At 49.8% G+C, this 21,051-nt stretch overlaps 3 protein-coding genes across 5 annotated transcripts in view; 1 reads left to right on the top strand and 2 right to left on the bottom strand.

The window, feature by feature from the left end:
- Nucleotides 1-144: 144 nt before the first annotated feature.
- On the top strand, nt 145-15,081 carry LOC120893557 (nuclear cap-binding protein subunit 1). Its single transcript, XM_040295521.1, has 7 exons — nt 145-190; nt 305-1,640; nt 1,711-1,814; nt 13,496-13,743; nt 13,816-14,059; nt 14,129-14,460; nt 14,601-15,081. Exons 1-7 carry the CDS (start codon nt 145-147, stop codon nt 14,712-14,714), a joined length of 2,424 nt encoding a protein of 807 aa, XP_040151455.1. The 3' UTR covers nt 14,715-15,081.
- On the bottom strand, nt 1,858-10,050 carry LOC120893556 (mucin-5AC-like). Its single transcript, XM_040295520.1, has 3 exons — nt 9,488-10,050; nt 8,103-8,326; nt 1,858-7,305 (listed from the first exon to the last, which is right to left on the bottom strand). Exons 1-3 carry the CDS (start codon nt 9,638-9,640, stop codon nt 2,349-2,351), a joined length of 5,334 nt encoding a protein of 1,777 aa, XP_040151454.1. The 5' UTR covers nt 9,641-10,050; the 3' UTR covers nt 1,858-2,348.
- Nucleotides 15,082-15,129: 48 nt separating the features above from the next.
- Nucleotides 15,130-21,051, bottom strand: part of LOC120893554 (microtubule-associated protein futsch) — a 46,503-nt gene continuing 40,581 nt past the window's right edge. For all 3 annotated transcript variants that reach the window (XM_040295517.1, XM_040295519.1, XM_040295518.1), the window contains one exon: nt 15,130-21,035. In XM_040295517.1, the coding sequence (XP_040151451.1) occupies nt 20,866-21,035 (170 nt within the window). In that variant the 3' untranslated portion in view covers nt 15,130-20,865. The remainder of the gene's footprint in view (nt 21,036-21,051) is intronic.

The raw sequence follows: 21,051 nt of genomic DNA, 5'->3' as shown, positions 1-21,051 counted from the left end.
CAATTTTCGTAAACTTGGTGCGTCCAAAAACTTGTAGATTTCACCGCGTTAAGTGTTTGGGTTTAACGCAAATAATTCGGAACTAAAGTTCTACATTTGTACACACTAAGTTCACCCGTTAGCGCGCACTGCAAAGGAATCACGATGAACCGGAGACGAGCGTACGAAGATGATGGAGACTTTTACGGAGGTACGGATTTAGCGGGCGTTTGTTGGTTAACCTACAAAACCAACGTATCGCGAGCGGTGGTGCCAGCAGTAGTCGAGGAATAATATTTGGATCATGTTTATCTCTCCCCAACAGAGCGCAACAAGAAGCGGCGCAGGGTGTCCGAAAACCAGGAAATGGAAGAGCGGCTGGAAACGCTGATCCTGCGTGTCGGTGAAAACAGTACCTCCTCCCTGGAGTCGAATCTGGAAGGGTTGGTGTCGGTGCTGGAGTCCGATCTGGGGAATTTTAGGAGCAAAATTCTGCGCATCCTTTCGGACTGCCCGATCAAAATGCCGGAAAAGTGTACCATATACTCGACAATGGTGGGGCTGATGAACGCCAAGAACTACAACTTCGGCGGCGAGTTCGTGGAGTACATGGTGAAGACGTTTAAGGACAGCTTAAAGCAGTGCCAGTGGGATGCCGCCCGGTATGCGTTGCGCTTTCTGGCCGACCTGGTGAACTGTCACGTGATTTCCACGAACTCGCTGCTGCAGCTGCTGGACAGCATGGTCGATGCGGCGAACGAAGACAACGTGCCGCAGGTTCGCCGGGACTGGTACGTGTTTGCGGTGCTTTCCACCCTGCCGTGGGTTGGGCGGGAGCTGTACGAGAAGAAGGAATCGGCACTGGAGAACTTGCTGGTGCGGATCGAGGTGTTTCTCAACAAGCGCACCAAGAAGCATCACAATGCGCTGCGCGTCTGGTCGGTGGATGCGCCACACCCGCAGGAAGAGTATCTCGACTGTCTGTGGGCGCAGATTCGCAAGCTGCGGCAGGACAACTGGACGGAGAAGCACATCCCGCGCCCGTACCTGGCGTTCGATTCGGTGCTGTGCGAGGCGCTGCAACACAACATCCCCGTGATTCATCCGCCACCGCACCAGGACTCGTTCGAGTATCCGATGCCGTGGGTGGTGTATCGCATGTTCGACTACACGGACTGTCCGCCCGGTCCCATCCTGCCCGGGGCGCACTCCATCGAACGCTTCCTGATCGAGGAGCATCTGCACTCGATCATCGAAATGCATCGCTGGGAGCGGAAGGACTGCGCCATCCATCTGCTGATGCTGCCGTACAAGGACAAAATCCCGCTGGAGTATTGTATCGTGGAGGTGATCTTTGCCGAGCTGTTTCACATGCCTACGCCGCGCTACCTCGAGATCTGCTACGGTTCGATACTGATCGAGCTCTGCAAGCAGCAACCGTCGAAGATGCCCCAGGTGCTGGCCCAGGCCACGGAGATTCTGTTCATGCGCATCGATTCCATGAACACGTCGTGCTTCGATCGGTTTGTGAACTGGTTCTCGTACCATCTGAGCAACTTCCAGTTCCGCTGGTCCTGGGATGATTGGGACAGCTGTCTGCTGCTGGAAAACGAGCATCCTCGACCGAAGTTCATACAGGAGGTGTTGCTCAAGTGCTTGAGGTAGGTCGAGATACTTCTTACCTGTGCGATACTTACCCGTGTTAATTATACTAAATTTCCCCCCTTTTAGATTCTCTTACCATGATCGATTCAAGGAAATGATGCCGGAAGGTTATGCGAAGCTCATCCCAAAACCACCCGTCCCGCACTACAAGTACTCGATGGAGGGCGCAGGTAAGTCCTCCCCGCACAAAGGGAAATCCACACTCCTATACACTTTACACTATAATTATCTTTATTTTGACAAAAACAAAATAACAAAATTGTATCCTACGACTCGAACGCTGTGTCCCCGCATCCTGCTCCGTTCAGCGGGCCAGCTGGGTACCGTTCGTTTCGGTTGGATCGTTCGGTTTGGGGGTGTGTTCGTTGTTGGTTTTGGCTTCGCTTTTGCATTCACTTTGTCCTGCTATACCCATACACCTTTCGTATGGATGCTGTTGGTTCGTTTCTGCCCTCCCTGCCCTCTGTCTTGTCACAGTTTTGATAAATAATATATTAATGTTAGAATAATTTAACATCTCCCAGTGAGCACGCGGTGGGAGTAGAGCGTTTAAAACTACATGCAGATCAATTCGGATGATTCAGATGAACGTGTCGTACGGGGGATGGATGAGTGGTTCAGTGGATGGAATTGAGGGAATGGTCATTTTCCGCTCTGCATGAACGTGGCATGATCATCGTGTGTTCAACGTATGACTACAGACTTTAAGCAACATCGACAGCCACTGTCGTTTGGCTTGCCCCATCATCGGCAGTAGCACCTTCGACGCCATCCTCAAAGGTGGTGCCTATCGTTTCACTGACGGTGCTTTCCGTAACTGGGGAGCTGGTGCTACCGGCCGCGGCCGTCGTCACCTCAACCGTCGTTTCCGGCTCGTACTCGTCCTTATGAGCGATCTCGTTGCTTTCGATCGATTTACCGCTTGCGACGGCGGGTGCGACGGTTGGCTCCGTAGCGCTCAGCTCTTCCTGTGCCGGGTCGGCGGGCTTTTCCGTCTGATTTACGATCGCTTTCGCGTGGTTGATGATGGACATCGTGAGATCATCGAAAGCCGAACCAATCGATCGTCCCGAGCTTTCCACAGCGGCAGGGCCGCTACTTGCATCGAACGACCCGGCATCACTGGCCTCGAAGAGTACCATATTCGATTGGTTCGTGGCAATCGGAGGCGAAATGTTGGCCTTCACCATAACGAACTCCTTTTCCGGCTCCGTCACCTCCAGCGCGTCCTGCTTGTGTTCGGCCTGCTGGGCGACGAGCTGCTCCGCTACGGCGACCGTCGTACGATCGGTCTCTTCCTTGTTGTCGTCCGTGGCTTCACTGGTGTCGCGTTTGATTTTTTCATTCGACGCATTCTTGGCCGTGGCCGTCGTCATGACCATTTCTTCGGCCTTGCGTTCCTGCTGTTCGAACGAGCGGCCATCGATACGGTTGCTGTCGAACACGGAAGAGGTTACACTGGGGATGGGCTTGATGGTGGTGGTCGAGGAGCTGAAGTTGCTGTTTCGCATGCGGCTCGTCCGCATGCTGCTGCCAGTTAGGTGCTGCTGCTGCTGCTGCTGACCGGTCGGGATTGGTGGCGGATTGCCGGACGGAATTCTGCGGTACGTGTATCGGCTGCGTCCTCTCGATGCACGGACGCGCTGCATCTGCTGATCGAGGTTGGACCGCACGACAGGCACGACCGGAGTTTTAGTGACGACGTCAATCGCGCGTTCGGACGATGCAACCGCCTGTTCGCCACTGACCGGCAGCGAGGAAGAGGGAAGCGTGGATGTGGAAAACTCACCGCTCGTCGATTTGCTGCTGGTTCTCGGTCGCTTCGGTACCCACTTCTGGACCGGCTTTTCCGTGGACGTCGACGTCGAGGTCGACACGAACGATCCCGGGAACTGGCGGTAGATGGTTTTGAGCATCATGCGGGGCCGCATCGTGGTGATGCCCATGGTGGTAAGATCGTCCGACTTTTCGTTCCGGTTCTTGTAGTAATGGGCCGTGCTGGAAGCAGTGGCCGAACGGAACGTCGAGACGGTTACGTTCCGGCCTCCCTGTGCCGTTACCTGTGGCGGTGGTGCGGAAGTGGTGCTAGCGCTTGCAGGGGCTGGCGAGGACACAGAGGACACTACCGAAGGAGCCGAGGATGATGGGACGGTCACGGCAGACGGCGGCGGAATCGGTGTAGTCGAGGAGCTCTGGTAGGAATGCAGCGGTGTGACAAAGTTCTTGGGTCGCTGCACTTTCTGGTTGTGCTTGGGCGTTCCGTAATAGGTCATGGTGTAATCCTTCTCCGGCGGAGGCAGCTGAACGCTGAGCTGAGCTTCGGGACGGTGCGTGGCATATTCCGGTCCATCTCCGGGGTAGAAGCGCAACGGCTTGCTGCTCGTGACCGTGACGTGATGATGGTGGTTGCCATTGGGACCCATTCCCGCTCCTGCCGGACCAGCCATTGGACCGTTGGGCTTCTTCTGTCCCTTCTGTGTCTTGGTGCGCTTACCGTGCTTCTGACCGTTCATCTTTTTGACGTGCGCCAGCTCGACGACGCGCGAAGGAATGAAATCGTACGTGTCGTGGTGGTTCAGATACTGGTAGGTCTTGAGGGTGGACGCGATCGGGGTCTCAATCTGTGGCGGCAGGATCGTCACCGAGGGCATGCTCTTGAAGGCGGGCGGATACTTCACACCGATCGTGGGACCTAGCTGCTGGATGTAGGACTTGGGCGGCGGCACGTAGGTGGCCTGCGTGGTGATGGAAATGGGCGTTGTGGGGGAAGGCGAACCTGCAGAAGAAGCGGAAGAAGAAGACGCAAGCGATGCCGTACTGGCGCTGCTGCTGCTGCTAGTGCGGTGGTGCGGTGAGGAAGATGTCTGCTCGGAGGTTAGCTTGGCGGTGACACTGACGGCACCCGAGGCGTCGACAAAATTGCTGTAACTGAAGGCACCGGGACCTCCGGCGAGGGTGGTGCGGGAAGCGGGCGAAGCGGTGGGGGAGTGGTGAATCTGTGACAAGCTGCTGGCGGTGGGCGTGGCGGCAGACAGCAAGGATTCGGCGGGTGGCGTTGGCGTGACGGCGTTCTCGACACCAAATGATTCATATTTGGGTGAAACGGCATTGGACGGACTTCCGACGGTATCGGTGACTCCGGCCTGGTTGTTGTTGTTGTTGTTGACCTTGGAGGTCGGCGATTCCAGCTTGCGGGTTGTCTGCTTGGACTCGCTGGCGGATGGTTGGAACGCCGCAGCGGTGAATTTCTCCCGTAGACCAGCGGGCGAAGCCGGGACCGTTGGCAGGGGTGCGTAGCGATGGTTGGCCACGGTCGAGCTGACCGTCGGACCACTGACCTGACCGACCGCGGACGTGTAGCGGGAGCTGGAGCGCGTGGCCGAGGTCGGTGACGGTGAGCTAGCGGAGGAGGATGAGGAGGAGGGGGAGGACGATGATGGGGACGATCTGGTGCCGCCGGCACCCGTCGCTCCTCCGCTGGCGGTGGAGTACCGGTGGCGGTGGGCGGGCGTAGGGCTAATCGAGGGGCCGCTCAGCTGCACGTTCGGCGTGTTGTAGCGATGATGCTGCGCGGTCACTGTTGGGGAGGACGAGGACGTGGGCCCTCCGCCGAGCGTCGTCGTCTTCTGTGGGTGTGGGATCGCATTAGAACTGGTGAACTTGAAAACAGTGGGAATGGCATTAAACGAGTGTGAGCTATGATGCGGATGCGGATGCGAATGCGGATGATTCTGGGACGTGGGGGAAGGTTGGCCTGCGGTGGACGCGACCTGGGTGTGGTTGCCCGCATGGTGGCCGTGGGAAGCCGGATGAGGATGATGCTGATGGTGCTGGTAGTTTGTGGTGGTAGGGGAGGAGGATGAGGAGGAGGTTGTCTTGGGCGTCACAGTGACGATCGGGTGATGCGGGTTGTGGTGGTGATGGTGGAACGATTGCTGCTGCTGGGCTTGCAGCGGCGGCAGGAAGGGATTGACGGGCGAGTAGAGGTGGACGGGATTCGGGATGGGTTGCATGATACGCACCGGGATGGCTTGAAGACCATCCTGCGGCTGATGCGGATGAAGCGGTGCTTGCTGCTGCTGCTGCTGCTGGGCAGCGTACAGATGGTTCTGGGACGGAGGGATCAACTGTACGTGCACCGGTATGGCGATCGGTTGCGGCGGGGACATCTGGAACATGTGGTGGTTGGACATGACCGGGATGTGGTTGACCACCATCTGGCCTTGGGGATTGTAGAAGGGGATCGATTGGATGACATGCGAGGGTGGGAAGAAGCCAGGAGGCCCTCCGAGTTGCGGGTGAGCGTGGGGATGAATCAGAATGGGTTGCTGTTGCTGCTGTTGGGGCGATACCTGTGGCCGGTAGATGAGGTGCTGTTGCGGTGGGAACTGTTGTGCGGTAGGGGCGTTCGGAGCCTGTCCCGGGCCCGTTTGCTGCTGCTGCTGCTGCTGCGGTCCGGTTGCAGTGGAAATCGTTGCAACCTGCTGGTGGAACTGCTGCTGTTGCTGCTGCGTAGGGAACTGCTGGGGCTTGGGCGACGTCTTCTGAGCCTGGAACGATTGCTGGATGAGGTTCGGCGAAGGCGCGGAGGGCTTCTGCTGCTGGACGGCATTCGCTTTGACGGTGGTTGTTGGCTTCGCCTCGACGGAATCGTGCCCCGTCGGTGTCGTCGCACCGCGCAGATCGACCAGCTTGGTGTAGTCGTGATGGATGTTGCTCGGGGCCGGGGCATGCGAGTCCTTCGGATGGTGGAACAGATAGCTGCCCGGAAGGGCCGTCGGTGCTAGGGGAGCGATCGAGGGACGCTGGAAGTGGATGTGCTGGTAGAACTTGGGCACCGAGTGGCTGGAGCCGGTAAAGGAATCGGGGAACTTGATGCGATTGCTCGTGGCCGCCGCTAGCCCTCCGTAGTATGCGGGGCTGGCCGCCATCTTGCCGGGGACAAAGTGATGATGATGGTGGTGATACTTGGGCGCCTCGCCACCGGACAGCAGCGATTGCAGCAGATACTGCCCGACGGTCATGGTTTGCTGTGCCTGCTGCACGACGGCCGGTCGGTAGAAGCGGGTGGCCGGAGCGAACGAACCGAACTGGTGGTGCGGTTGCGGATGGGGGGGAGCCTGCGATTGTACCATGTCGAAGAAGGTGCGATCGAACATTTGATCGTTCTTCCGGTGCATGGGAATGGCGTTCGGGGAGTTGATCAGCTGTCCAAAGTAACGCGGGTAGTCCTCGTCACGGATGATGTAGGTGCGATTGCTTGCGGCTGCTCCTCCCTGTTCCTGTTCACCTTCCAGCGGAGTGGCGGTCGATTCGCTGGCCGTCGTCGTAGCCTGTTTGGACGGCTGTGCCACCGTGAACTTCAGCTCATACCGATGTCCGCGCTGATCATCACGATGCCGAATCCGTTCCACCTTCCACAGGGCGGTCACGTTGCGCAGCGGCTCCTCCGGCTTACCGTCCTGCTGCTGGACGAAAAAGTACGAATCGTCGGCGGCGGCGTCCTGCTCCAGTCTACCGTGGGCCAACTCGACGATGTCACCAAAGCGGGGAACGGTCAGATCGACTGCCCCGATGTACGGTGCATTGTAGATCGCCTTCTGCTGCCGGTTCGCTAGGAGCGGTGCATTTTCAGTGCTTCCAGAAGATTGTTGCTGAAGGCTAATTGGATGATGGTACGGAAAAGAGGGAATGAGGGAAAGAGAGATGAAACAAAGAGAGTAAGCAATGAAATAGTAGGAAAAGGAAGGGTTTTTGTTTTGCTTCCTGTTTGTCGTTACGTGTGCATGATTGTCATTATTTCCCGCTTGTCATTACGATCTAATGTAGTGTAGGAGCCGGAAGAAGTCGTAATGCCCACCAAATCCCCTATACACCCCCCCCCCCCTTGAAACAACAGTCGAGATTATCGTTTTTGTTTTCGCGTTACCAATTGAATCGGTAATTTCATGCTCACTTAATCCGTACGGTTTAATAAGTACAACTGCGCCAATCGCCTTGACGTCAGCTGTGTGAAGGAAAGCCTTCTGATTTGCATAAACATACACTACTATCTCCCCGCAGGTACGCGCATGACATGGCGCCAGTCGGTGGCACGCGCGCTCGGGCTGGCCTTGCCGCTTTGCTATGCTGTTTGGCGCGTGCAGCCTCGCGGAACGATGCTGCTACTTCGCACTTCACTGGTTTGTGTATCGTTAGACTTTTCTTTTCGGGCGCACTTTTCCTTTCGGCAGCAATTACAGCTCCCTTTCCCCCTGTTTGTTGTTATTCTTTTCCCCTTGAAGCTTTAAAGGGGCCTTCTCTCTTGTTTGGCATAATTAATTCCAAGAGAAACTACGCGTTCGCAAAGAACAACTAAATGATTGGCTCGCAATTTAAAGTTTGTGTGTGTTTGTGCAGCTTCGTGGTTGTTCTGTAGCTTCGATCAGTCCTGCTTGGTTATTTTTTCGGTGACTTACCTCGTCTTGTTATCATTCAGCGCTAGGAAAACGGTTTCTTTTAACACTTCTTCCCAGGGCACCGCGTTACCATTGCCGCCGGTCGCGTTGGGCTTCTCGTCGGACGGAACCTGCTCACGCGGTCGATAGTAAAGAACCTTGCCCGGGTGCGTCTTCAGCTGGTGGGGCGTCAGAATGATATCACGGTTGCTGAAGTACTGGCAATGGCTGCCGGTAATGGATATCTATGTTGTGTGGGAAGGAAAAACGAACAAATGATAAGTTGATGTGATCAATCCTAAGCTGAAGGAAGGTCTGCTGAAGATTAATGCTACAAATGGACTGTGATTTATTAACTGTTTACTATTGACGAACTATTTTTTTCGGAACGCGCTGGCGATTGTTTTCAAGATCAAGTCAGTCTCTTCGTTACGGTGCGACGATATCGGCTTGTGTATCTGCATCGCGATCGCCTTGAGAGCTTCCCGTTCTCGGTAGCGTTTTCTCTGCGCCTATGTGCGCCCGCCGCTGACGTCGTTTTCCATCGCGGCACAATAGTAGTAACTCTCGTTCTTTTACAGCTGCTCAAAAATTCTCATGCCCGCCGCTCAATGAGGTTACAGTTCGTTCGTAATTAAACAAACCACGAGCCGAAAGACGGGCCTTCGAAGCGTTTGACCCAGCTTGCCTGCCTGGCGCGGACGAACGCGATAGTCGGATGGGCGCCGGCAATCATCAACAGAGCATTAAAGCTGATGAATAAATTACGATTGCAGCGGTCGGACGGACAGGTGGTGGTGGGTCAGATGTGCAGTCTGAACGAAACGAATGCTTCACAGTTCCATGACAGTGTCGCTAGTGTCAAGGGCTCTGTTCTGGTGTGAGGAGAAGATCGAGAGCTAATTTGTGTCAGCCTCATTTCGGGTACCCGAAGGCATTGTTTCGTTGGAGGCGTGGAAAATCGGTGACATTAGCAAGTTTGATTGGTTTTTTAAGAACATATTCTAATCAAGTGAATTGATCTTTACTCTCCGTTTTGTAGGCACCTGTTGCATATCTCCAGGAAAATGTTTAATCAAGTAATAGGGTTAGTTCCCTTGCAGCGGCTTTGAGCAATCACATTCCATGCTTGTCGCATTGCCTTGATTTGAATTTAGCTCAAACACAAAAAGGGAACCGTTTCCCACAGTTCTTCGTCACCGTGGGGTATGCAAAATACGGCGTTGTCATTTAACTCGCGTAAGCTTTTCGGTCTCTTTGTCGACCTCAGAATCTGCTGGTTTGGTATGCACATAAGCCGCCTTGCCAACCTGCCTCCTAAGCACAGCACACTCCACCCCACCAGCACCGCCACCGCGGAGGGATATGCGATGTTGCAAGATCAGTTAGAGGGAGTTTTGTCTTACCATGAAAAGAATTAAACAAATGTTCATTGTACGTCCGATGTAATCCATGGCGGAACGTGATTGGCCGCTGACAGTGATGGATCGTTCGCTGAGTTTTCGTCTTGTACAGCTGCAGAACGAGCGCCGTGAGGGTGCAGAACATTTACCACACATACACGTACACACACACACACACACACGTGGCAGCAGTTGAATTGTTTCTATTTTAAAACGGAAAACAAAAGCCTCTCGTTGTCTATGGGCGCTTTCTTTGTTGCACTGTTTTGGGGAGCTTTGATCCTCACACAACGTATCGATAGTATCGTAACACTGCTCCTGAGCACGATGGTTTCGGGTTTGTCACTGTGTGCGTTCTGTCACTGGAGGGAAACTAGTCCCCGTACTGTGCACTATTCACCGTACATCTTGGCTATCCGTCGGTATCAGTTCACCGTAGCCCGTTGGGGAGAGATGCGTTTTATGCCTGCACTTGCCCTAATCGATCGATCGACGACCGGTGATATCGCACCAAACCGAACAACACTACTATTAGCTTGTTTCCACCAATGTGTGAACCGTTTCGAACGAGCGTTTTGCGCCTACTGAAAAGGGTAATATTTTCAAAATCATATTAAAACTGGCCATCCACCGCCACGCCGATGCGAGCGATATGGACGGATCTCCCTCCCTTCCAAACCGACGCCTGCATCGTAACGCAGCGTTTGCATTTCCCAGCCACCGCGGTTGCTCTCCCCTCTCTTGCGCGAAAACTCAACGCTCGGGCGCAGTTTCGTTCGTTAATTTCCATTTTCCGTCGTGTGCCGACGCCGACGGGAGGCGTTGAGGGCTTTTCTCACCCCTCCATTAAGGGCCGGCACGTCACTCGTCTTCGACACCTCTTCCAAACAGTCCAAATCGACCGTGTTGCATCTCTTTTCTGCCCGCAGCTTCTGTAATGCTTAGCCGCAGCATCGTATTTGCATCCCAAGATACGATCGTTTTTGTGGGCAACAATTAATGTTGCCGAAAATGTAATGTGTGGGTCGTGTGCGATCTTTCGACGGGGCTTAATGGACTGGAAATGTCGCAAGAGGGAGAGAGAGGGAGAGTGTTTGTTGCCTTGCCGGCTCTGACGACGAACGCAGCACACTTCCGTCGTACTTTTATCGTAAGTGCCCCAACGCGGCACCACCTTTCAGGGGTTAGTGCTTGCTGTGACAAACTTTAATGCACGAAGAGCTCATCTTACCCTGGGTGGGTTGAGTGTAAGTGGTTGTAAACTCTTTTTTGTGTTGCTCATTTTGCATAAATTCCAGTTTTTGTTTGACGGTTTGTGTTAGACAAAAGAGAACGAGCAATCGTTTGGGGCCGTTTGCAATATGTTGAAAATGGAAATTTAAGCACATAGCTGCATACAAAAGAAGCACTCTCGGCGGTGTGCGAACGACGCTAGACACGTGCGAAGAAGCATCTTCTTTCGGTATTGGGCAGAGTTGCATAAGTTGGTCCCGCGCGATGAGTCTAGCAGAAAGAGAGACAATTTAATTATGTTGGAATAGATTGCTTTTTTGTTGTTGACGAATGTTGGGTCTTGGGTTACGTATGAGGGCTCCATTTTGTCGTAATTGAAACATAAAAAGGGGTTTTCCATCAGCGGTCAATATGGTGCAATAGTACGATCGACGTGGAAGGAAAGCGCTTTTCAGGGTGGATCACTTCTTGAGTGAAAGTAATTCCTTGATACTAGATATTCACGTTCGTGTGCATATCGATTCGGCTGAAGAACTCGTTCAAATGTACGCCCCAATGCACTTGGCGCAGAAGGCCTCGGGCAGTGCAGGCAACTGCGGCTTTGGGAACCGAGAGGCGAGCGGCGAACTTTTCGAATGTACACACCGACATTATTGTCAGGGACTGATTGTTGGCTTTGATTTCGGCATTTTGGGCCGATTCCCACTTCCCGGAAACGCGGATCTCGTGGAAAAGTTCAATTGTTTTTTCCATCCAATTTGCCCAAAGCACACACCCGCGCCCGGTCACGATTCTAGTGACAGATCAAGGCAAAAACAATGTCAGTCTGTTCGGTGGCGGTAGATTCAAATGGATTAAGAAACGGAAACATTTGAATACAAATTTGCCACTTAAAAAGAAGCACAATGGTTTTCTGGGTCGATTGGTCGGGCGGGTGGGGTTGCCGAGTTCAGAGCGACCACCCGATCTGAAGTCAAAGATTGCGCCAAAACAATGCGATCGCGGGTGATGTGCATGACGCTCATAAAGCCTCTAAAAATATGACTTAGTTCGTCACTGCAGACATGTTAGTGTCGTTCGTGCAGAGGTGTTAGCTTAGATGTAAGATTTCGGCCGACGTGAGCATATGGAAACAGTTTCGCTACTAACCAGCAAACTTCTTTGTACCATCTCGAACAAGTAGCTCTATTGCATTAGGTTTTTTTAAGGCAAATTTGAGCTATTTTCATTCTTTAGCAGAACCCGTTGTACATGTCTAACCGCAAAGCTGTGCAGCATATTGTCTTCCTTGCTTTCTTTCGATCGCCTTCCTTCCCGGAACACTCTTTTTAGCATGTCGTAAACTCTAATTACGCTGTTGTGGTTTAGCAAACTTTAGAAGGGCCGGATTTGATGTGGCTTTTTGTGTGTCAGGAATAAAACCAATGGTGCATATAATGTTGCATAAGGAGAAAGGAAGGTTCTGCTGTTGCGTCGCGGTTTTGCTCCCGCTTTTAAGTGCATTATGTCAATATGTGATAATTACTTCCCATTAAAGGTAACGCTCGAATTTCCTGTTTCGAAGCAGAACGAATTTACCATCCGGAGTATGGATACTTTTGAACTGATGTTTGGTCTATTATTTCCCTGATAAACGGAGAGCTTTGTATGTTATCGTTATCCGATCGTAAATGTGGAATTATTTAATAAAAAGTGTATATCGAGCTCAACAACCCTGAAGGACGTTCGTTAACGTGCAATGGTCATGCGAGATGCGGCGGCGATCTTCTCACATTCCCCGTTTCGTAAAGTCCGCCCTAATCTGCCATGATACCATTAATTAGATTAATTTCTCAAAAACAATTTTTCGTGTTAGTGCATGCAAGTGCGAGTGAAAACTCACCTCGTGCCGATCAGTTGCACGATCTGTAGTTGTCGGACTCTTCTTTTTGTTGATCGTTAGTGCCATGCTGTTAGCATCGCAATCCATCCTTTTCTACCGAGATATGTGTACCTCTGCGCTACGAGCAATGTTTCTGCCCTGGCCAGCGACTTGCGGGTTGTCGATAATTTTCACCAAGGCCGTCCGCATCAGCTGCCTAGAGGGGTGATGGTTTGTCGAACTGCTGCTGCTGGTTAGCTTGAGTCTTGCTTCGTTTGAAAGAAAGTGGCGAAACTCTTTAATCGACAGTTATTGGCTGCAGATGCACCGGCGATGCATTGTCGGCTCTCCGCGGGCAATGCAAACGCAACGGGTGTGCAGTTCCACTCAGCTGATCAGAGGCAGACGTGCGCCGGCATGATGGACAGATCATGCCCCGCGCGATGGAAGCGATCCTGGGGCGAAACAGATGCAATGAAAAGAAAAGCATTGCTCGCGTGCATCGACGAAACCCGTCCACTCTTCCCCCCTTTTGGTCCCATGAGGGGGGAAGGTGGCGTGGATCGCACTTAGAAAAGTCAAGCGCTAGGCTAGCGATTATGTTTTGGGCTGGGCTTTGGCGCATCGTGCTGGAATTTCGCATCGGATTGTGTAGTAAAAGTGATGTTTAACCAACGTTCGGAATGTGTGCATGATGTTTTGCCTGCGTTTGGGTCTGTCGTTTCTCTCGCAGCTGGGTGGAGCTTTCGTACATTGTTCGGGTAATTTTTTACCATCTGCTTCGATTAGTGGAGAGTTATTTGCAAGTGTTGAGGTACTGCACTGCCGACTGTAATAGAATTGTAAAATGTATCGAAAGGTCCTCGTACATTGTTTACATCCACTCATGTTTTCCATTATTTTCCTCTGCCTTTCAGCATCTCTCCCGGGGACTGCAACGGCACACAAGCTGGTGGTTGCAATTCGCCAAAAGTGCAACGCCGAGGATGTGCTGAACGAGCTGAACGATTTGCCGAATTCAAGGGATGCGTCCGACACCGACATGGCCGAGGCGCCCTTCAACCCACTGAAAATAGATGTATTTGTTCAAACCTTGCTGAACCTGGGCTCCAAGAGCTTCTCGCACAGCTTCGCTGCCATTTCTAAATTTCATGCCGTATTTAAGGTAATGTTGGCCCTATCGTTTTGAAAGGAATGATGGTTTTCTAATGTACTTTCTCTGTCTCTCCCTCTCTAGGCACTGGCGGAAACGGAAGAAGCACAGATCTGCATTCTACACAACATGTTCGAGCTGTGGGTAGATCATCAGCAGATGATGGTCGTTATCGTTGATAAGCTTCTCAAGGTGCAGATTGTCGAATGTTCGGCCGTCGCGACGTGGGTGTTCTCGAAGGAAATGGTGGGAGAGTTTACCAAAATGTACTTGTGGGAAATTCTGCATCTGACGATCAAGAAGATGAATCAGCACGTCACCAAGCTGAGTAAGTATATACGGATATGTTTGTTGAAAGACACAATTTCTCACATTTCTCCGTCCTCTCCGTGTACAGGTCGGGAAATGAACGAAGCGAAAGAAAAGCTGGCCCGCACAGTAGAGTCGTCTTCCAGCGAATCGGAAGACGAAGCCGCTTCACCCAACGCTCAGAAGCGTCGCAAAAACACGGAAGGATCGGGCGAAAAACCGACCGAAGAGCAGGTGGAGCGGATGGAGGAAAAGCTGGAGGCAGCGTACGTCGACCAGAAGCGCCTGTTTCTGATCATCTTTCAACGCTTCATTATGATCCTGTCCGAGCACCTGGTCAAGTGTGACACGGACGGGCGGGACTATGACACCGACTGGTACCGCTGGACCATTGGCCGGTTACAGCAGGTGTTTATGATGGTAAGTGCTAACTGCAGAGTAACAAAACTTAACGATAATGCGATACACTGTGCTCGCTCGGTGGTGTTGTTCACATTGTCCTAATGACTTTTTCCTCTCCGCTGTATGCGTGGTATTGTTTGTTTTTTTTTTACGTTTAGCACCACGAGCAAGTGCAGAAATACAGCAGCACATTGGAAAGCTTGCTATTTACGTCCGATCTCGACCCGCACATACTGGATGTGTTTCACCAGTTCACCGCGCTGCGGGCGTAAGTCCGGCGCCTGCATTGCCTCCATTATCGTGCGCGTTATTTCCCTCTGATAGATGGTACTCGTTCACGGTCCAGTGACGACGATCGATCGATAGTGAAAGAAAAGACACGATCATGATCACTGTGTGCAAAACATGCGTCGGAATGTGCTGTGCGCACAGAGGCAACGAGAGCGAGAGAGAGCGAGGGTGTGTGGGAGATGCTACAATGATCGTGGAATGGACTAGTAATTATCATTTAAATCATTTAACTCCTACGTAATCCGCTGCATGACCAGCGGATCAATATACGGACACTGACTTATAACGCAAGCTGCATGAGCACATGGGTAAATGAATGCTGGATAGACAATTTCACGAAAACCAACACGTGTGCCCGGAGTGTTTTCTTTGCAGAGAAATGATAATATCACGGTGTAGTCGTAGATTTTATAGTTTTTATTGAATTTTATTCATTTTTATTGATTTCACCATACATCATAATAATAGGTTAATAGTTTTGTTTGTCTCTTTGTTTTGTTTTCTGTTTTTGTATCGTTAAATTGGTTTGGTAATGTGGAAATTCTTCAGCTTTTGCTCGTTCTCATGCTCTGTTATGTTCCTATCCCCCCTCTCTCTTTCTCTCTGGCGTAAAGAACGGACGTATTTTTCATCAGACGCGTATGCAATAAATTGTTTCCGCAATCTGCTCTTCTGCGTGCCTATTTTGCGCATTGAGATGACAGTGGTGCATATTATTCGTACAATTGATGTATTGGTAAGCAGCAGAAAACATTTCGTCTGGGTCGCGTTTTTCGATCCCGTCCATGTCCGACGTTCCTCAAGCTGTCTTTCATTGTTAATGTACGTTGTAATCCTCCCAAACGACCCACCTTCATATTGAATTTTCATTTTAAAAAAACATCACGCCGAAAAGGGTCGTAGCTTCTTTGCAGTCGAAATATGATACGCCCATCTTTTTGTCGCTCATCTGTAGTGGTCTTAAGTATTTCCTTTCTCCCATCGGGTTAGTTGGGTCCAGCCTGTAGTACGGCTGCTTTATGTGTATGTATGTATGAGTACATAGTATTTGTTTTGTTGTTTGCCTCTTGTCTTTATTATTTCTTTTTTGTTTACTTTCAAAAACTGATGAAACATTCAATTAACTGACTAGATGAAGCTAAAAGTATAGGGTTTTCCTCTTGCTACTAGAGATCTCAACCAATGTGATCTCAGCATTAATGATAACTCTTTTTTTTATTATTATAGTATCAGAATGTGTGCATGTGTCTGTTTATTGTGTAGAATGTAGATTCATATAATTTCCATTATCGTTCAACTTCTGTGTGTGTTTGTGTCAATTCCACATTCCTGTCCTGCCTCATTCCAAACGTTGCGTGTCTTGTGAATACTTTCAGTCCAATTCCGTCCGACTGGTTTTTAGTCATCAAATGTCAAAAGCTTCTTTTTGCCCGTTTTTTGTATGCAAATACTGCATACAGCCATACATGCTTCTTGTCTTTTCGAAAGTAGGATATGATATATAAGTTAGAGATGCAAGCAAACATATAATACAAAAGCCGTTCTCGCTGGGCAATCTTAATGTCTACAAATCAATACCGAAATCTAGATACCATAACTTAACAGTCTAGCATCTAACGCATGGTAAACCTTAGAGGTAAAACCAAAGTATGGATAGTACATTGGCATAGTCTATCTTGCTGCAGTACGGGGATTGGTGGCTATAAAAGAAAGCTGAACATTATCCTAGGCCCTCAGTATATTCTAGTTTTGTAACAGTATCACCTGTTCGTTCCACGAATTCGTCGTCGTACTGCTCAATCGTCATTATGTTTGCCTTGCGTCTTCTACACTTGTCACACCCCACACAGTCGCACAGCCCTTCCATGGTTCGTCCTCGGGGGGATCCATACATATGATACTCCTCTCCCTCACTCCCTGCTTCTCTGTCGCACGCATTGCGTCGCGTTGACTTCCTATCCATCCTAGAAGGCATTTCCGGTACATAGCACCCAAAACATACAAGAACACTCACACTCATACTCACGTCGCAATACCAAACTTACCCCGCGTAAGCGTAAACCAAAGCAAAAATGGGAACCAATTCATTAACAGACAAATGCTCACTAATACTAACAGTAATAAGAACCCTCCAAATGGTCGGTCAGATGGCTCGTCGGCTCACAAGCTAAGGCAAATCAGGAAAACATTCGCTACCGCTATCGTAAAAGGTGATCGTAACACAACGTCGGCAGATGAGCGTACACGCGTCACACGCACGCAGCAAAACAATGATATCCACTAAGCGGCAAAGCACTTTGCATTTTGATTGGCCACAGGTATCAGATCAGCATTGGCGGTGGTTTGGCCACCGATAGGAGGCGGCAGCCGTTTTTGCTCTTTCTACTTCTCCCGCGTCTCCTTTCCCTCGCTACCAATAAGCAGACGTTGATTCTACAGACCCTATCCTAATATCCGTGCAATGCTATTGGCAAATAGTAAATTTTCGTCACATTCAGCGGCGTGCCCGGTTTGTGGCCGGAGTCAGAAATCACAAGCATTTCTTCACTGAGAGAGGTTACTAGGGCCGACGTTTTCTACGGCCGTCTCTACTACGCGGGGTGAAAATGTATCTTTTTTTGTTTTGTTTTGTTTAATTCTCTGTCTGTTTGGTGGCTAATATAAAAGCTTAAAATTGGCATATAAAAATCGACAAATTTTGCTCCTATCTTTGCTCCCCTTCCGTCTCCTTCCTTCAACGGGACGCTGTTCTGTCTGAGTCTGTCACGATGACGACCACGGTTCGGTTACGTTTTATCTCTCCCCCACATTCTTGTTTTGGCTTTAAAGCATTACTCTCCCCCTTTTCGCACTTGTAAAATATCGTTCATTTGTTCTGATTTCTGCAGTTTTGATGAGTGTGGGATGAGTTGTTTTTAAATATACGAGTACGCATTTGTAGATGCACGTCAATGTTACGTGTGTGTTGTATATGTGTGTGTGTGTGTGTGTGTGTGTGTGTGTGTGTGTGTGTGTGTGTTGTTTTGCTTTGTTTTTTTTTTTGCTAAACAGCCATCGAAACTAAACATCGTTATATAGTGTATTTTATTCATTAATTAACACCGCCGCTTGTAACACAAATCGATCGGCTAATGCTGCTGCTGGAGCGCATTTCTCTCGTGCTAACAAATAATACATTTATTAGTTGAACATTCGTCTTGTGTTTCGGTTTCTTTCGTTCCCTTTCGCCCCGCACGTAGCCTTCCGGTTTCGTGCCGCTGCTGCACGCTGTGTTGTTTAAATGTTTTGTTGTTCGCAAGTTGCTTCATTTGAACTGTCTCATGGGCTTATATCGCTATCATTATCATCATTATCAACTCGTGTGTGAAGTGTGTTAAATACGTTTTTCCCCCCATTTTTCTCCTGTATGTGTAGGCTCCGATCTTCTTTGATGCATTAAATGCGTGGCCTGCCTGTGTTTCCTATTGGTTTGTGTTTGCCTTTGTTTTTAACTATAGCTGAAAGTTTCTTTCAGAGGGATAACACGTTCCATGAACAATCTGGGGATGTAGTATCGCGCTTTGTGAGCGTGCATCTCGATGAAGTATAGGAAAATTTGATTTACGATCTATTCAACTCTCACACCCACCCACCCACCGCCCTGAAATGTACTATAGGCATTCATTCAACAACAACATTCTTGTGGCATATTTGGCGCCCCTTTTTCTGCTTGATTTGGTAATATTCACTTTGCTCTAAGGAAGATTAAATGTAGTAACATGGTACATCTTGGTTTGTTGTTTTTTATCTCTCTCTCTCTTTCTCTCTCTCTCTCTTTCTCTCTCTCTTTCTCTCTTAAATCGTCTTTTGTTCAGACTATATTTAGATAAATAGAGTTTTGTTTATCCTCTTGTTTGCTATAATCAATCGCTCATATAGTTCAGCTGTGGTGATAAATGATGTTCATTTATTTAGATGACGAAATTGCATTATGGAAAAGTGTGTGTTGCCTTTAAGTAGTAATTCATCCATTCGGTCTGTTGTCCATTCCATGTGGGCCAGTGCTGCTCGTGCTTTTCATATAACGCACGTTTTTGTGTGTTAGAGAGGGAGAGAGAGAGAGGTGATATAGAAAAATATAACTATCATGCCTCTCTCTGGATCATCCACTGGCCCACAGACCCATACAAACAAACGCACGCGTGCTTGAAGGATCACACCGCGCACACTGAGTCGCTATAGCATAAGGAATGTTTAGTTTATCTTTGTGCCACGAAAGTTTGACGTGTACGATCAACAACATTAGTGATTTAAGTAAATAGACTCTCCTGTCCGCATCAAAGCTCATCGGTTATACGTGGTGCGCGCAACTTTGATATTTTTGGGGATATTTTTCGTCCTTAGGTTGTTTTTACACCTTTCCGCTGCAGTTCGCAGCGTTGGCAACTCCCCCGAAATATGGCAAACGCCGCTTGGGCACACTTGGGCTTTCTCTACGCATTGTGGCTGACGTGTGTCAATGTGGTTTTTGTGTTCGCTGAAAGGGAGACGTGTGAAGTGTTTCTCCAGTCTGTAGTGGACGTCTTACAGTGAGCGATCGTCTTCGCTTCGATTCTCATAAGATGCGTAAGATACGTTATCTACCTACCTAAACACGGTTTACCTATCCTCTGTTACTGGGTGGATTCCATTGCTGGGTACTTTAGGCGATCAAGACGGCAAGCCGTCTGTGTTGCACTGGAGGTGATGATGATTTTGTAAGCTGGTGTATAAAAGTTTTGTATTGTAACCACAGTCTCCGAAAAGCAAAAAATCCCTTCTCAACCAACTCCCGTATGTTTCGAACTCCTTCCAAAATGGCATTGCGTATATGCTTTGCTTGTTTGACTACCTTGCAATCCTAAAAAAGAACAGCAATCCCAGGAATGGCCATGCCAAAAACTCATCCTCGCTCCTGTTTATGCTCCCTGATGAACCGACCCGTTATGTATCGTCCGGTATGGCACGAACTCGCCCATACCTCTTCTTGGAATTAGTAATTGGTGCAATGTAACGATTGCTTGACGGTGCTGCATGTTGTACGTACGTTAACAGTTGCATTTGTCTGATGCAGATCTAGCGAACGACGATCGATTTGGTTGCGATATACGATTATCATCGGTATGGGTGTAGACTTTAGACGGATGTTGTGCGTTTGTATCTCCCCAATGCTGCCACCCTTTGCTGTGTGTGCCCGGCTGTGCACGTATTCAGACGAGTTGCCAACGGGTACGACTGTGCAACGAAGGTGTAACCTCCACGGTCGGAAGCCGTTCTGTTCTCTGGTATATGACATTGCAACTTAGCATGTGGAGTAATTTTGCTCAATCAACAAGTAAACTTTATCACAACTAACTACAGGGTGCAAAACCCCTTGCAATGTTGTACCGGTGCACGGCGATTGGTGCAGCGGCCTAAGCTATGGCGGAAGAAAAAATATTTGCCTCTCGCCGTCGGAACGTTGGATGAGAGAGAAAGAAGCAGTGTCTGTAGGATTCAAAAGGGAGATTCAAAAAATTCAGGTAGACTATCGTTTGTCTCATTACGGACACTTCTTGCGTTCTATTTGTATCATCCCTAAACTAGGCGTCTTCTAGCCGGAAGCTCAAGAACCAATGCGTCACTGCGTGTGCGGGATAAAGGGTATGCTCTACAAAGTAAGCTCTTCGTTTAAATTATCTTGTTTCCCTGCTATTCCTTTCCACCGCTTGGGTTCGCTCGGTCGTGTTCTATCTAAAAACCTCTTTCTTTAGCTGACGCTGAGTCTTGTTTCCATTCCTTTTCGTTCTATACCTTTCCGTTGGAGGAAAATGTCTAATTGTAACTTAACATAGCTGCATTACCAGGATGCGCTCGCTAGGACTAGATACGTACAACTAACAATTGAACGAGTGCAATCGATCAATCGGCAGGTCTTTGCGGTACAAAGAACCGAACTAAAGTGTGTCTACTCACGTTGGCCAGCTTTCTTCATCTCCTCCGCCTAAAAGATGGTACGGAAGGGAAAGCCAGCGCATAACTTGGTACTGATGAGATCTCCTACTGCTATTGCTGGGTGTCCACATCCACATCGTCCATGGTCTGGCTGGTGAATGCTATGATCCGCCCCGGTGCCTAGAACTCGAGCCGATAGGCTGAACAGGACGTCTCGTGATCCTGCAGATTGATTGTACACCGTGCCGCGCTTGGAGACAGATCGATGTGATACTTGGCGAGCAGTTCCTCGTTCTCCGAAACCCAGTAGCCAAGCACATCGGTGTCGTACGTTGGAATGATAGTTACCTCTGTAAAAGAAATTAA

The sequence above is a fragment of the Anopheles arabiensis genome, chromosome 2 (genome assembly GCF_016920715.1).
Source record: "Anopheles arabiensis isolate DONGOLA chromosome 2, AaraD3, whole genome shotgun sequence".
NCBI classification, from domain to species: domain Eukaryota; kingdom Metazoa; phylum Arthropoda; class Insecta; order Diptera; family Culicidae; genus Anopheles; species Anopheles arabiensis.
Note: the sequence above shows the minus strand (reverse complement) of the source record. Positions and strands in the feature narration are given on the sequence as shown.

Excerpts from the sequence above, each read along its gene's own strand:
- LOC120893557 (XM_040295521.1), top strand. The coding sequence starts at position 145 with ATGAACCGGAGACGAGCGTACGAAGATGATGGAGACTTTTACGGAG. Across the intron at positions 1,641-1,710 it reads GTGTTGCTCAAGTGCTTGAG|ATTCTCTTACCATGATCGAT; the intron begins GTAGGTCGAGAT and ends CCCCCCTTTTAG. Across the intron at positions 1,815-13,495 it reads GTACTCGATGGAGGGCGCAG|CATCTCTCCCGGGGACTGCA; the intron begins GTAAGTCCTCCC and ends TCTGCCTTTCAG.
- LOC120893556 (XM_040295520.1), bottom strand. The coding sequence starts at position 9,640 with ATGTGTGGTAAATGTTCTGCACCCTCACGGCGCTCGTTCTGCAGCTGT. Across the intron at positions 8,327-9,487 it reads TTTGTTTAATTCTTTTCATG|ATATCCATTACCGGCAGCCA; the intron begins GTAAGACAAAAC and ends CACACAACATAG. Across the intron at positions 7,306-8,102 it reads CTGAATGATAACAAGACGAG|CCTTCAGCAACAATCTTCTG; the intron begins GTAAGTCACCGA and ends TCATCCAATTAG.